Source organism: Oncorhynchus gorbuscha, linkage group LG07 (genome assembly GCF_021184085.1).
Source record: "Oncorhynchus gorbuscha isolate QuinsamMale2020 ecotype Even-year linkage group LG07, OgorEven_v1.0, whole genome shotgun sequence".
Lineage (NCBI taxonomy): Eukaryota > Metazoa > Chordata > Actinopteri > Salmoniformes > Salmonidae > Oncorhynchus > Oncorhynchus gorbuscha.
Genome location: NC_060179.1, coordinates 30,878,634 through 30,895,535, shown reverse-complemented (window position 1 = coordinate 30,895,535; position 16,902 = coordinate 30,878,634). Strand labels below are relative to the sequence as shown.

The following is a 16,902-nucleotide window of genomic DNA, read 5'->3' as shown; positions in this document are numbered from 1 at the left end:
TCTACAATGATGTTTACATGATTTTGAATGACTACCTCATCTATGTATCCCACACATCTGTAAGGTCCCTCAGTTAAGCAGTGAATTTAAAAAAAGATTCAACCACAAAGACCAGGGGGGTTTTCAAATGCTTCGCAAAGAAGGGCACCTATTGGTAGATTGGTAAAATAAAAAGCAGACATTGAATATCCCTTTGAGCATGGTGAAGTTATTAATTACACTTTGGATGGTGTATCAATACACCCAGTCACTACAAAGATAAAATAATAATATTCCAAAATATGCATTCTGTATGCTATTTGGCACTAAAGTTAAACTTTATGTCCGGAATTGGGGCAAATTCAACACAACACATCACTGATTGCCACTCTTCATACTTTCAAGCATGCTGGTGGCTGCATCATGTTATGGGTATGCTTGTCATCAGCAAGGTCTAGGGTATTTTCTAGGATAAAAAGGAACGCAATAGAGCTAAGCACAGGCAAAATTCTTGAGGCAAACCTGGTTCAGTCTGCTTTCCAACAGACACTGAGACAAATTCACCTTTCAGCAAGACAATAACATAAAACATAAGGTCAAATATACACTGGAATTGCTTACCAATATGACATTGAATGTTCCTGAGTAGCTTAGTTACAGTTCTGACTTAAATCGTCTTGAAAATCTATGGCAAGACTTGAAAACGTACATACCCCAATCAGAAGCTATGGATTACAGGCAACATCCGCACCGAGCTAAAGGGTAGAGCTGCCGCTATCAAGGAGTGGGACTTTAACCCAGACGCTTATAAGAAATCCTGCTATGCCCTCCGACGAACCATCAAGCAGTCAAAGTGTCATTACAGCACTAAGATTTAATCTTACTACACCTGATCCGACGTTGGCCGGATGTGGCAGGGTTTACAAACTATTACGGACTACAAAGGGAAGCACAGCCGTGTGCTGCCCAGTGACACGAGCCTACCAAATGAGCTAAATAACTATATGATCGCTTCGAGGCAAGCAACACTGAAGCATGCATGAGAGTATCAGCTGTTCCAGACGACTGTGTGATCATGCTCTCCATAGCCAATGTGAGCACAGATGATGCAATCTCTATTGCACTCCACACTGCCCTTTCCCACCTGGACAAAAGGAACACCTACATGAGAATGCTATTCATTGACTACAACTTAGTGTTCAACACCATGTGGCCTCAAAGCCCATCACTAAGTGAAGGACCCTGGGACTAAACACCTCCCTCTGCAACTGGATCCTGGACTTCCTGACGGGCTGCCCCCAGGTGGTAAGGGTGGGTAACAACCCATCTGCCATGCTGATCTTTAACACAGGGGACTCTCAAGGGTGCGTGCTTAGTCTCCTCCTGTACTCCCTGTTCACCCATGACTGCATTGCGAAGCACGACTCCATCATTAAGTTTGCCGACGAAACAACAGTGGTAGGCCTGATCACCAACAATGATGAGACAGCCTATAGGGAGGAGGTCAGAGTACTGGCAGTGTGGTTCCAGGATAACAACCTCTCCCTCAACGTGATCAAGACTAAGGAGATGATTGACTAAGGAGATGGACTACAGGAAAAGGAGGACCGGGCATGCCCCCATTCTCATCGACAGGGCTGTAGTGGAGCAGGTTGAAAGCTTCAATTTCATTGGTGTCCACATCACCAACAAACTATCATGGTCCAAACACACCAAGACAGTTGTGAAGAGGGCTCGACAACACCAATTACCCATCAGGAGAATGAAAAGATTTGGCATGTGTCCTCAGATCCTCAAAATGTTTGACAGCTGCACCATCGAGAGCATCCTAACTGGTTGCATTACCGCCTGGTATGGCAACTGCCTTGGCCTCCGACCGCTAGGCACTACATAGAATAGTGCGTACGGCCCAGTACATCACATGGGGCCAAGCTTCCTGCCATCCAGGACCTCTATACCAGGCGGTGTCAGAGAAAGAAAAACATTGTAATTGCCAAAGATTCCAGCCACCCTAGTCATACACCGTTCTCTCTGCTACAGCACGGTAAGAGGTGCCGGACCACCAAGTCTAGGTCCAAAAGGCTTCTTAACAGCTTCTATCCGTTCTGTGACGACTTAATGCCCGTCAAGCTCGTTGGGCGTTGTTTTTTTCTCGTTTCGAGTTTGTGATTTCTTACCGTCCGGGTAGCAAGAACACCAAGCCTGATGCCTTATCCCGTCTGTTTAGTTCTTCTGTGGCTTCTACTGATCCCGAGGGGATTCTTCCTTATGGGCCCCCAAGCCATAACCGCTCCCATTCCTTCTCGACCATGGTCTCACATTGCCTTAGACTTCATTACCGGTCTGCCTTTGTCTGCGGGGAAGGACTGTTTTAAACTTCGTTTGATTGGTGCGAACAACTAATCAAATGGCTACTCGGACTATTTACATTGTCCCCCCTTCCCCATTTTTGCACTGCTGCTAATTTATGTTTATTATCTATGCATGATCACTTTAACTCTACCTACATGTACATATTACATCAATTACCTCGACTAACCTGTTGACCACATTGACTCTGAACCGGTAACCCCTGTATATCGCCTCGCTACTGTTATTTTATTGTTGCTCCTTAATTCTTTTTTATTTCAGTTTATTTTAGTAAATACTTTCTTAACACTTATGTTTCTTAAACTGCATTTTTGGTTAAGTGCTTTTAAGTAAGCATTTCACTGTAAGGTTGTATTCGGCATGTGACAAATACTATTGTGTTTTATTTGATTTGAAATGGTTGTCTAGCAATGATCAACAACCAACTTGACACAGCTTGAAGAATTTTGTGCAAATATTAAACAATCCAGGTGTGCAAAGCTCTTAGATACTTACCCAGAAAGACTCACAGCTGTGATTGCTGCCAAAGGTGATTCTAACATGTATTGACTCAGGGGTGTGAATACTTATGTCAGTGAGATACTTCTGTATTTAATTTACAATAGATTTGTCAAAAATGACTAAAACATGTTTTCACTCTGTCATTATGGAGTTTTGTGTGTATATGGGTGAATTTCATTCATTTTACATTCAGGCTTTAACACAACAAAATGTGGACTATGTCAATACAAATGTGTTCCACATTTACCAACCTGTTACCATACAGTTTAGATATTGACTAGTTCTGGTCCAGGGCGTCAATCACATTTCTACATTAAGTCAGTCAAGGAACGTGCACCAAGGCCCTGGACCAGAGCTCAATATTAAATATCATCTCATCAGGATGACGTAAAAATAGTCAGAAAGTGAAAAGGAAACAACATTCCCACAGACCAATTCGCACGCACACATGCACACGCACACACGCACACGCACGCACGCACACACATTCACACACACACACACACACACACACACACACACACACACACACACACACACACACACACACACACACACACACACACACACACACACACACACACACACACACACACACACACACACACACACACACACACACACACAGAGAGAGAGCACAGTTATTTTTCAATCGTGCAAATGCGAAAGCGGTGTTGCATGCATGGTGGATATTACGGGGCCCAAGGGATAGGAGGTCTTCGTGCCATGGGGTTCGGTTTAGAGTTTGGGTCTTTCTGGCATGGAGCCACAGTGAGGCCCTGGGTTGTGTATGTGTGATGGCCATGGCAAACAGGTTAGATTCAGAGTAGAGCCAACACTCAAACTTCGGTGCCAATGTCCGCCATGGGTCGGCCTTCTCTCTCTGCAGTGTGAATATGGGCGATTCGTGGAAATAGTTTCACTGAGACACGTAGCCTGTGGAGAAAAGGCTCTGAAGTCCTATGGAAAAGATAAGCAGATTGTTTTTTTTAGTTTAGTTTTGTTATGTATGCACTGAAACGGTCATCTCTAGTCAGCTGTGCAGGTGAGGTGTGGATGACGGCAGGCTTAGTGGTCGATATTGCAAATAGGCTAATTGGATACAAGATGACTGCTGTCTACAGCCATATAAATAGAACAAATCCTTGGGTTAATGCGAACACATCACGCTCGACCGCACGGCACTACCAAGTCTGCTGCTTCTGTTTTCTCTCATCTCTCAAGGTAAACGTACGTTTGTGCCATTCATCCTATAGCATGTTCCCATCACGTGTTGTCGCTTTGCTTTCTGATTGGTTTCTGGTATGTATTGAGTAAGTAATTAGGCATGTATGTAGGCTACTATGGATGCTGGTATGCAGGATATCTGTTCGCATTGGCAATATCTGATGACTGATATTCTGGTATGAGAAAGGTATGGTGTGTTTTGTGATGTGTTTTGCTGTTGCAGTCTTTTCTATGGATGATATTTTGCTCATACTGAAATAGAGATTATTGTCAGTAGGAGGAAAAATATTTTATGTAGTATTGAGTGGCTATCAGGGTTGGAGTCAATTCCATTTTAATTCCAGCCAATTCAGAAAGTAAACCAAATGTTCCTTGTTGAAAAGCATAGAAGAGAATTGGAATTTCAGTGTACTTCCTGAATTGATTGGAAGGGAAACAGAATTGACCCCAACCCTGGTTGCTATTCAGTTTACCATGTCGTTTTCCAGCCACTATTCAGTTACTTAATTTGCATTTCAGTGGAGAGAGACAGATGATTTATTTTGTGAAGTTGAACATATATCTTTTAAGTATGACCCATCTCTAACATTTGAACAATAAACATAAATAGTCTATCGAGCTATTGATTATACCCATCCGTTGCCCTTTATGGCTTCGAAATCATTGGCATCTTTTCACCAATCCTTTGAATACTTAAGATATTTGCACCCCCTTGTGGCAGACAACGGGATGCCTACGTCATGTCAGGTGTCTATTCAAATCCTCTTGTCTGTGAAGATCAGGCAAGATCCAGAACTGTCGATGAATCAATGACTTCCAGGAAGGTTCCGTGAGAAGAAGTCATCTCTCTAAAGCCAAATTCAAAGTCTACAGCCGGCAGAGCCACGATCATCCGGCGGCCCCATTGTGACATGCCTACGGGGGCCAGTCAAGAGAGCACATTTTTCTGTATCGATCTGACGTCCTAATATTTAACCAATTGGTTGTGTTTCAGAGCTGCACCTGTGAGAGTACGCCAGTGAAGATGAGAGCACTGCTGATTCTCACCCTCTACATTTCATCTCTTGGGGTCCTGCACTGTGGCCCCGACCCCTCTCCCACAGAACTGAGTGAGGATGTTCTCCAGGGTGAGACCTCATTTGAAATGTACTCTACCACATGCAACTTTCTTCACCTTTATCTAACATGTGACGTTCAGCAAACCCTTTTATCCAAATGGACTGACAGTAGTAGTGCATGCAAACATTTTCATATTCCTTGAACCCACAACCCTGGCATTGCAAGGACCATACTTTACCAGGACTATCGGTGTCACATAATGGCAATCAAAATCAAATCAAATAGTATTTGTTACATGTCGAATCCAACAGGTGTAGATCTTGAAATGCTTACTTACAAGCACTTAACCAACAATGCAGTTCAAGAAACAGAGTATTTAATAAAATAAACGAAAGTAAATATTAACACAATAAAATACCAATAACGAGGCTATATACAGGGGGGTACCGGTACCGAGTCAATGTGCGGGGGGTACAGGTTAGTCGAGGTAATTTGTGCATGTAGGTAGGGGTAAAGTGACTATGCATAGATAATAAACAGTGAGTAGCAGCAGTGTAAAAACAAAGGGGGGTGTCAATGTAAATAGTCTGGGTGGCCATTTGATCAATTGTTCAGTAGTCTTATGGCTTGGGGGTAGAAGCTGTTAAGGAGCCTTTTGGACCTAGACTTGGCGCTCTGGTACCGCTTGCCGTGAGGTAGCAGGGAGAACAGTCTATGACTTGGGTGACTGGAGTTTGGGCCTTCCTCTGTCACCGCCTAGTATATAGGTCCTGGATGTTAGGTATCATGGCCTTAGTGATGTACTGGGCTGTACGCACTACCCTCTGAAGCGCCTTACGGTCAGATGCCGAGCAGTTGCTATACCAAGTGGTGATACAACCGGTCAGGATGCTCTCGATGGTGCAGCTGTATAACTTTTTAAGGATCTGGGGACCCATGCCAAATCTTTTCAGTCTGCTAAGGGAGAATAGGAGTTGTCGTGCCCTCTTCACAACTTTCTTTGTGTTTGGACCATGATAGTTTATTGGTGATGTGGATACCAAGGAACTTGTATTTCTCGACCCGTTCCACTACAGCCCTGTCGATGTGAATGGGGGCTTGTTCGGCCCTCCTTTTCCTGTAGTCCACGATCATCTCCTTTGTGTTGCTCACGTTGAGGGAGAGGTTGTTGTCCTGGCACCCCACTACCATGTCTCTGACCTCCTCCCTATAGGCTGTCTCATCGTTGTCGGTGATCAGGCCTACCACCATTGTGTCGTCAGCAAACTTAATGATGGTGTTGGAGTCGTGCTTGCCGCAGTCGTGGGTGAACAGGGAGTACAGGAGGGGACTAAGCACGCACCTCTGAGGGGCCTGTGTGTTGAGGATCAGCGTGGCAGATGTGTTGTGGTCTACCCTTACCACCTGAGGGCGGCCCGTCAGGAAGTTTTTGTCCAGGTGGGAAAGAGGCCGTGTGGAGTGCGATTGAGATTGAGTCGTCTGTGGATCTGTTGGGGCGTTATGCAAATTGGAGTGGGTCTAGTGTTTCTGGGATGATGGTGTTGGTGTGAGCCATGACCAGCTTTTCAAAGCACTTCATGGCTACCTACGTGAGTGTTACGGGGCTGTAGTCGTTTAGGCAGGTTACCTTTGCTTCCTTGGGCACAAGGATTATGGTGGTCTGCTTGAAACATGTAGGTATAAGAGACTCGGTCAGGGAGAGGTTGAAAATGTCCGTGAAGACACTTTCCAGTTGGTCCGCGCATGCTCTGAGCACATGTCCCGGTAATCCGTCTGGCCTATATCCAGATGCTTTTTCTGTTGGTTCTGGGTCCAGGGCTGTCGAGGGATGGTGAGCGTTATGTTGACGAGGAGATGAAGAGAGCCTTGTTTGGGGTGAAGCGGATGAAGGAGGTGATGGAGAAGAACCAAGAGAAGCATGAACACCTCATGAAGACCCTCAAAGAAAGTAGCGACAAGAGGAAGGTAAGCCATTTCACAGACAAAGCCGTGCACATAAAATCATCATACAGTAACATATACAGTGCATTCGGAAAGTATTCATAGCCCTGGATCAAATAGTTTTTTTCCCGTTCATCAATCCGCACACAATACCCCCGAAATTACAAAGTAAAAACAGGTTTGTAGAACTTCTGTCATATCCAATTGGTAGTTTGCAGTCTTATCCCATCGCTGCAACTCCCGTACGGACTCGGGAGAGGCGGAGGTCGAGAGCCGTGCGTCCCTCGAAACACAACCCTGTCAAGCTGCACTGCTCCTTGACACCACGCACACGTTTAACCCGGAGGCCAGCCGCACCAATGGGTCAGAGGAAACAAAGATGAATGGAGAAAAGTACAGAGAGAATGGGTGAAACTCCTCGTTATACCCAAGAAGACTTGAGGCTGTTATCGCTGCCAAAGGTTCTTCAACAAAGTACTGAGTAAAGGGTCTGAATACTTATGTAAATGTGATATTTCAGGGCCTCCCGAGTGGCACAGTGGTCTAAAAGGTCCTGCATCGCAGTTACTACAGATCCCGCTGTAGTTTTGGTACCCTTCCCCAGATCTGTGCCTCGACACAATCCTGTCTCTGAGTTCTAAGGACAATTTCCTCTACCTCATGGCTTGGTTTTGGCTCTGACATGCACTGTCAACTGTGGGACCTTATATAGACAGGTGTGTGCCTTTCCAATGTCCAATCAAATTCATTTTCGACAGATGGACTCCAATCAAGTTCCAAACTTCTTCCATTTAAGAATGATGGAGGCCACTGTGTTCTTGGGGACCTTAAATGCTGCAGATCTGACTTCCCCATACACAGAAACCCATCACACATTTTCTGCCTCATAAAAAAAGGGTCATACAGAGACCACAAAGCAGACACTGAGTTGTGGATGTGGACTTAAGGAGGGCGTAAAGTACAATTTTTTTTTTAAACTGTTTTTGCATTGTCATTATGGGGTATTGTGTGTAGATTGATGAAGGGAATAAAACATTTTTTTTTTAAATTAGAATAAGGCTCTAACTTTACAACATGTGGAAAAAGTCAAGGGGTCTGAATACTTTCCAAAGGCAATGTATAAGGTACCATGATAATAACAAATCACAGATTATTATCTGCATATGATTTAGGCAGTGAAAGATAGCACTTGGTTGAACACACCACAGCATTTAAGGCACGAGACAATTTGCGTTAATGTAACTCTATTAAGCATATGTACAAATATGTAAGTTATGCTCTTCCCCGAGGATAAGAATGTCCTCCAAGTGAATAAATAACGTCATATCTGATTATATCATCAATAAAATAAACCCCACTGTAAGAAATTAATCCACGGTGAGAGATTGGAGTCCAAAAAAGCATGAATTATCCTGAATCTAACAGGATGTGTCCCAAATGGCACCCTATTCCCTATGTATTGCATAGGGTTTAGGGTGCCATTTGGGATGCAAACAGGCTCACCATCTTCTACATGCCGTACACTGACACCAACGCTCTGACTTCCCCACACACAGACACCCATCGCATAGTTCCTGCCTCGTAAAAAAAAAGCTCATACAAAGCAGACAGTGAGTTGTGGATGTGGACCTAAGGAGGGCGTAGAGTACAGCCCAGTCAGGATTAATGGGCTGACTGTAGATTTATGTCTGTGTTCTGCATTCGTTCAGAAGGGAGGGTACTGTGAGCCAGGGCCTAGGAGGACCGCTGAGCTGAAGGGGCCTCAGAACCACATCCTCCTCTTTCTCTCCTCATTGACCACATATTCACCCTACACACTGACACAGATTAGTACAGAGGTAACCAGGAAGAAATGGAGAGGTTACAAGGACCATTAGGCATGGTTATATTAAAATGCAGCACAGTACTTTTTCATAGTTGTGATTATTGAAATGTGGTTCCATTAAGTCAGTCCAGTTGATCTTGCCTGTTAATACCTCTAAAGAACACCCCAGTTTGCTATTGAATTTACAATTTTGGCTGCATTTTAGTTCCCAATATGGTCTATTCCATAGTGAAGTTTCCTCTAGATACAGATCTAGGATCAGCTTCTCCTCCCCCAAGCCTAACCTTAACCATTAGTGGTGGGAAATGCACCCAAGATCTGCATCTAAGGGCAACTACACTTTACTCTTTATTTTACTGAAGGGGGCAGTGCAACTGGCCACAGAGGTGGAGCTAAAGCTTCAGAAGGCGGAGGAGCAGTGCCATGATTCGCTAAGGACATCATTTATGGAGTGTCGACCCTGCCTGGAAGACACGTGCAAGACATTTTACACCTCCACCTGCCGGAGAGGCTTCTCCTCCTTCTCTTTCAAAGTAAGGCCTTTATCTCTGCCTTCAAGGCCCCTTACACATCCACGGCTGCATCGACCCATGTCTTATCAAGTAGGCCCAAGATTGGTACAAATTCAGCTCCATTTAGGTATTTGGTTCTCTTCTGCTCACAGGTGGAGGAGTTCTTCAGGAAGTTATCCTCTCAACTGGAAACTCCAGACCAGGTTGTCAATCAGAACCAAGATAACCTGACCCAGACCCAGAACTCGGACGATCCAGATCTGGAGCTGGTGCGGCTGAATGCCTCCTTCAGTCAGATGCAAGGGAAAATGAGCTCCCTGCACAACCGGAGCACAGAGCTGGTCAACAACATGCACCAAGAGTTTGGCCATGGCTTCTGGGTGGCCTTCACCACTAAGCTGAAGCCCGAGCCCCTCTCCCCCACACAGGAGTCCCCTAGTGGGGGCTTCTTCATGGGCATGGGCCGCCTTGGCAGCATGGGCCTAGATGATGTGCTGGAGGAAGTATATGACTTTGGCCGGGCGGTAGTGGAAGACTTCAGCGATGCAATGACAGATGTCTTGGACGAGATGCAGGAGGCTGTAGATGAGGAGTCTTGGCAGCAGAGAGGTATCCAATGATATTAGCCATTCGATACACATTCAGACTACTGGCAAATTGGATCATTATCAGATTTGTCAGGAAATACAGTATCTATTTATCATATACCATTACATAATGTTGAGATTTCAAGATCTGAGTACTATAGTCAAAGATTGTATAGTATGAAGATGCCTAGAAACTGCTCCTCCAATATAAATCCCAGATTGCGCTTGTAGGCGATGTCATGGCAACGTTGGCTAGCTAAACTCATGCGCATAAACGCTTCATCGTGTCTAACTGCCATTCTCGCACCGAACTGCTCATGTGCAGGCCGTCAAATCAGAGGCACCCCTTCATCCCTTTCATGAGGTTGGAGTAATGACATGTTCAGCTACGTAAGACATTGACTCGAATCTAGTTTGTGCCTTTAGATTTAGAGAAAAAATAACAACCAATACTTTCTCCCGTTGACTTCCCAAACCCCAAACCCCTGATTGGTCTTTCGAGTCTGCTTCGCAAAGTGTTCCCAAAATATTTTCAATGTTGGGCCTCTGGGTTTAGAAACTCTGTGCTATAGTTATCACATTGTGGTGTCTCTCACTAATTTGATACAGCTCCGATCATGTTTTCCTGTGTGCTGTGCCCCTTTCCAAAAACACAGAGTCCTTCCCTAGCTGGAGCTGGGTCCCAGTTCCATTCCCAGACATGTATCTCTGTAGACAGCTCCGCAGGCAGGTAGCAGAGTGCTGGCAGCTGCAGAGACTGTGCGAGTCCTGTCAGGACACTTTGGTGAAAGGTAAATATTGATGATCATTATTGAACTCATTGATTTAAAAGGTTTCCTGTCCTATTGGAACACATGGTTCAAATCACACATTGCGCCCCTTTTGGGGATTCCCATGAAATGGTGTTCTATGGTCTAGATTCTAGACTGTTAACTTAAGTGTTTGACCGTGCCTTTGTGCAACAGAGTTGGTCTCAATTGAGCTTTTCTAGTGTAATTAGCTAAGACAGGGACAGATGAGGAAGCTATACTGTTAAACAAGCACAGTGTTATAGGGGGGAATGGGGTAAGTTGAGTAAAATGGGTCAATTGAACTACCCTTGTTTCTAGGAAACCATATACAAAATGTCTCATTTCACCAAATATTTAGGAAGAGGTTGTCAAGTCATGGAATTTGTGAAGGAGGAAACCACATGGAAAAGGTTGTAGCAAGTTAGGTCCAAAAACTGATTTTCACCAAGTCAAATTAATATATTGTGTTAGAGGTTTCATGATGCTTGTATCTAAACCAAAGTAGATAATTTAAAGGTTGTTCTCTAGATCAGTTGTGGTCCCTATCAACTTAAATATGAGGTACCTAAACCTAGCATGAAATTGCTTCCTTGTAACTGTGTGGGCTAATATAGTCAAAATGTTTGCCTTGGGGTAAATTGAGCCAATGGCAAGTTTGAGCAAATTGAAGTGTTTTCTTCTCAGTTGTAACGCAAGGCATTATCGCTGGGATATGAGATAACAACAGGGCCTGGCCTGTGTTAAAAGTGTTTAAAAGAAAAGTTAAACCTGTGTTAATAGCTGCTTAAAATGATTAACAGACAAAAACACGATTGTGTTGAATTGTGTTTGGGAAAGAAAGATAGACATGTTTTTAAAAGGTAGTGGTAATATTACATTTAGTACAGAAATGTGTAGGCGGCTTAACTTACCCTGTCCAGTGGTAATGTTTACATACATTCTGATTATTTCCAGGGAGACAACATCCTGACATACATGTAGACATCTTCGTCATAAAGAATACTATATTTCCCTTGACAGAGTTGATGGTGAATGTAAGAAATGTCTAAATTTCTCCCCACTCTCCCCTTATCTTGTATCATGTTCCCCAGAGTGTCCCAGTGTTAGGGAACTCCACTCTGCGCTGGAGGAGACCTACCATAGTGCTCAACACGTCTCGTCTGCAGTATGAGGAGATGCTGCAGGTGGTCCAGAAACACACGGATGACACACGCACCTGGCTCAACGCCATGGAGGCCAAATATGGCTGGGTGACGCAGCTCACCAATGGCACCCTGGGTCCTCAGTACATCTTCGGTGTGAGCGCGGTAAGTTCACAGTACACACGTAAATGGTTGTCCTTTTGTACCTCTGGTGATGATGTTGTTGATGATGATTTCAGCCCTTTAGAAAATATATATATATATTATTCTCACGATTACTGTGTTGTAATATGTTTACAGGTGATTCTACAGGTGAGGGATAACGGGTTTAAAGGTGACACCAGAGTGGTGTTGAACATCCTGAACTCTCCTTCATTAACCCTCTCCGTCCCAGCAGAGCTAGAGGTGCAGGACTCTGCCTTCATTCAGTATGTGGCCCAAGAGGCCCTGGCCCACTACAAACAGTCAAAGGTAAGTATAAAGTCTGCAGCTAGGCAAAACGTACATGCCATGATCACAGTACCCAGACAATTCCTTATCATTTAAATGTCTCATACAGTAGGCTATAGGCCCAAGCTAGTTATACATGACAAAAGTAATGGGTTGTATCCTGCATTGTTTCTGATCCTTTCACAGATATGAAGTAATCTGAGGATTTTGCAAGCTGTGCTATTCATAAGCCTCAATTTACCATTGTGTGTCTACCAGTTCCTTGGAATGGAGCATTATGTTTAAGGTTGTATGCAACATTTGGTCGAGCTACGAGCTATACTCTATACACTAAGTGATGGAATAAAAAAATGTAAGCAACATGTGTTTGATCAACTTTGACATTTTATTGATGATTAAACTGTGATTGTGAACATTTCCATAGTTATTTTTATTTATTTATGCTCATACATCACTGGTTTCTGATCACTCGTCTCTATATTCGCGGCATATAGAGAGGCGGGGATTACCTTTTGCGCGTTTTTTCCCCAATCTCCCATTGGTCCAGTTGTAAAACCAAGAATCACGCTTGCCCTCGTCTTTTACTTGATTGGAGGAATATATTATATGTAGGTGTGTCTTCGAGGGAAAACCAAAATAAACCGGGAAATGTTCAATTTAACACAGGAGTAGAAGAAATCAACCAGCGCTTCCACTGCATGAATTGTGTCAGTATTTTTTGTTGTTGTTGTTAAACTAACCAACAAAATGCCTGCTACTTCTGACATACACACAGCGGAACCTTGTAATAACGAAGAGCCTAAGAAGGCAGATAGTCAAGTGGGACAAAGTTCGTTCTCTCTCTTCTGTGATGAACGCGGGTATCTGAACCAATGTGAATACATTTTGCAACATGGACATCGAAAGGGAGACCGAACAGGAACGGGGGTCATCTCTGTTTTCGGTTCACAAACGAGATACAGTCTCCGGGGTAAGTCGATTTAACTAATGTTAAGTATGTGTGGGAAGTTGTGCGTAGACGGTTAATGCACGATTAAAACATGTAATTTTCCCGCCATTGCACGCACAACCCAAGTTGAACGTCGCCTTAACTGGCTTTGCACGGGACCCCTGTTCAAATGACTAGCTTTTTTTTTTTCCCGTTTATCATTCCAGATCAGTTTCCTTTGCTGACGACGAAAAGGGTTTTCTGGAAAGGAATTCTCGAAGAACTACTGTGGTTTATCAAAGTAAGAAGGAAGCCATGTCCCCCGAAATAATGCCCCAGTGACCACGTTTACATGCACACCAATATCCAGAAATTATTCGGAATACTCAAGTATTCTGTTTTTTGAGTTGGCTAATATTAACATCATATCCCCTTAACAATGACCGGAATACAAGCTTTCCCGGGTTATGTAAAACCAGGATAAAATGCCTAGGATATGGTGCTTTTTAGACGGGGAAACTCATGTAAACATCTTATTCGGTTTACTGTTTTACGCGGTCTGCGCATGCTCCGGTTGCATAAATCGTGCCATCGTCACACAACACCCTAGACTGCGAACACCCATGATTCAAACGTCATCGCACAACACCATGGCAGTCTGGTGACGTTTCCATCTGATTGTCAAACAAATCATTTCAAAAAAGTAGGCTACCTGTGCAGTTAGATCCACCATTAATAATGCCATTTATTTATCTGATATTCCATAGGGGACCTTTAATGCATACTGGCTATTTTCACCCCCAATAATTAACTACATTTGTTAGGCCATTTGTTTGTCACTATAGTTGAATACATGCAGCTTCTATTCTGTCATAACTTGTTCCCTTATAAGACTAGTCCTCATCAAAACAATGTCATGCATCTATAGAATGAATGCATTAATCTAGTTAACACCGGTGAAGTTGTCTATTTCGTTTAGGAACCCGGAGAAAACGCAACAACTCAAACCGTGGAAAGATTGGACCTGTGTAAAATGTCCAATGCCATCAGTTTGATCGGTTTTAAAGAAATTAAAAGCTGAGAACGATGAAACACGTTTCTGGTAAGACTTCAGTTCGTCTGGGACGCATGTTTTATGTGGTTGAAATACAGTCTGTGCATAAGTGTCGAAGATAACACTCGAGATGCTGAACAATATTATTTCTTCACTCCTGTTGCTGAGCAAATGATTATTTGTTGTATCCATTATTCTGCAAGAGTAAATATGATATTTCCCTACATGTGAAAGGTTATAGGCCTACAGCCAGTGTCCATCCACACTTCAGTTTTCTGTTCCATTTTACCCATATGAAGTTAAATGAGGAATATTCTGTCCATTCACAGATACAGGGATACTCGTGAACGGGACATCACATGTGCATGTAAACAGATATTCCTGAATAAGATCTTAAGCGTGATGTGTGCTGCTATCTGGAATACTGTATGCATGTAAACGTGGTCACTGTTATAATGCATTGAATTGAATGTTTCCACTAGATGGCGCGCCATACCAATACATCGGCCAGAGACGTTGACTGATCTTGTTCTGTGTGTTTGCTGTAGGGCTCAACAAATGCCAAGGAGCTCGCAGAGAAAGGGGTGAAGATCTGGGATGCAAATGGTTCGAGACAGTTCCTGGACAAAATGGGGTTTACAGACCGGGAGGAGGGGGACCTGGGACCCGTGTACGGTTTCCAGTGGAGGCACTATGGTGCAGAATACAGCGACATGCACAAAGGTCCATCACCCTGACATGGTGTTGTAGGATTATGTTGTGTTTCAATCCAGCCAATTTGAACTGTAGTGCTTAATTCTCTTGCCTAATACCTCACTTTATAGATTACACAGGGCAAGGTGTGGACCAACTACAGATGGTTATTGACACTATCAAGACTAATCCAGAAGACAGGAGAATCATAATGTGTGCATGGAACCCCAAGGGTATTTGACTAAAATATTACATTCTGATTTTGCACAGGTCTAGATATTACATTTGCAATAATGATTTCAATGTGTATTCCACACTTAACAGTCAGTGTTGGTTTGTATCGCTCACACCCACTCCTGTGCTGTTCTCAGACCTGCCCCACATGGCGCTGCCCCCCTGCCATGTCCTGTGCCAGTTCTATGTCATCGACGGGGAGCTGTCGTGCCAGCTGTACCAGCGCTCGGGGGACATGGGCTTGGGAGTGCCCTTCAACATCGCCAGCTACGCCCTCCTCACCTACATGATCGCTCACGTCACAGGACTCAAGGTGGGGCAGACACTGGTTTAAATATCCTACTCTCAACACCTCCCTTTGACTAAAAGAAAAGAGGATATTTTAATAAGAGGTGTAGTAAATAAGAGATTTCTTGCCTCGTTTCCCCTTTTAGCCTGGGGACTTTGTGCACACTCTGGGAGATGCTCACATCTACAGCAACCACGTCGAACCCCTCAAAGTGCAGGTAGGTTCATGACCCGATACAGCAACACGGGCAACTTTGACATTGAGATATACACTGCAGTGACAGGTGTGTAATGCTACAGCCAATGAGATGTGTATGCATACAGTACCAGTTAAGTTTGGCCACACCTACTCATTCAAGGGTTCTTCTTTATTTTGACTATTTTCTATTTTGACTATTTTCTACAATGTTTTGGACAATATTGTCCCTTTTGATGTTGTTTGTCAACGGATGACTCCCATTTTAAGAACCATTGTCTCAATCTATAGTTTTTGGACACAATGTCTGGCCGCAGCCTAAACGTGATGACCCTTCCCTTACAGCTCCAGAGAGAGATTCGGCCCTTCCCCAAGCTGAAGCTCCTCCGGACGGTTGAGAATATAGATGACTTCCGTGCAGAAGACTTTGAGATTGTTGACTACAATCCCCACCCCACCATCAAAATGCAGATGGCAGTTTAAATGGGCTTCAATTAACTAATATATGGGTGGTTGTCCTTTTAACTGATTTAAATATTCAGGTACAGTCTACCTGTTGCCTTTTTATTTTATTTTTAGATTTAATTGTGTATTTTGTTTGTCATGTGATTTTTGTAAATAAAGAATTTATACATTTAGTTGACTTGTTAGTTGGCACAGAGCATTGGAAACATGTTCTAATATTAATTGACAATTTATTGAGACAGAACATTAGAGTACAGATCTAGGATCAGCTTACACTCCTCCAGTCATAACCTTAACAATTCGTGGAGGAAATGAATAACGGACCCAAGATCCACTTCTAGGGGCAACTTCACCCTACTCCACATTCCTCACGGGTCCAGGAGCTTTTTCCACATTTCTGAAGGGTATCAGTGTCTGCACTGATGAGTCCCAACATCTCACTGGAGTAGCCTGGATCCTGATGGAACAATGACCAACATAAATGTTGGTCATTGTGATCATTATGATTAAAACATACCTTGGGAGGCATGTAGTGGGTGTTCTGAATCACATAACTTACAGTGCTCATCCTGAGAAAGACTGGAACAGATTTAATTTCAGCTCGTGACCCCAGGTCAAATATTAGTTATAATTACATCGATTTTAAAGTAATTATGGGGG

General features: G+C 43.6%; 2 protein-coding genes across 2 annotated transcripts; both read left to right on the top strand.

Annotated features, from left to right (window-relative positions):
• Window positions 1-4,105: 4,105 nt before the first annotated feature.
• On the top strand, window positions 4,106-12,709 carry LOC124039789 (clusterin-like protein 1). The gene is given in 10 exon segments (XM_046356170.1): window positions 4,106-4,264; window positions 5,072-5,204; window positions 6,953-7,101; window positions 9,265-9,435; window positions 9,567-10,023; window positions 10,658-10,792; window positions 11,884-11,930; window positions 11,932-12,099; window positions 12,235-12,405; window positions 12,571-12,709. Coding segments are annotated over 10 exon segments (1,446 nt in total). The 5' UTR covers window positions 4,106-4,255; the 3' UTR covers window positions 12,577-12,709.
• A 286-nt stretch (window positions 12,710-12,995) lies between these two features.
• tyms (thymidylate synthetase) lies at window positions 12,996-16,415 on the top strand. Its single transcript, XM_046356171.1, has 7 exons — window positions 12,996-13,354; window positions 13,540-13,613; window positions 14,915-15,089; window positions 15,191-15,292; window positions 15,431-15,606; window positions 15,728-15,799; window positions 16,123-16,415. The coding sequence occupies exons 1-7, from the start codon at window positions 13,132-13,134 to the stop codon at window positions 16,258-16,260; spliced, it is 960 nt and encodes a 319-aa protein (XP_046212127.1). The 5' UTR covers window positions 12,996-13,131; the 3' UTR covers window positions 16,261-16,415.
• The last annotated feature ends 487 nt before the right edge of the window (window positions 16,416-16,902 follow it).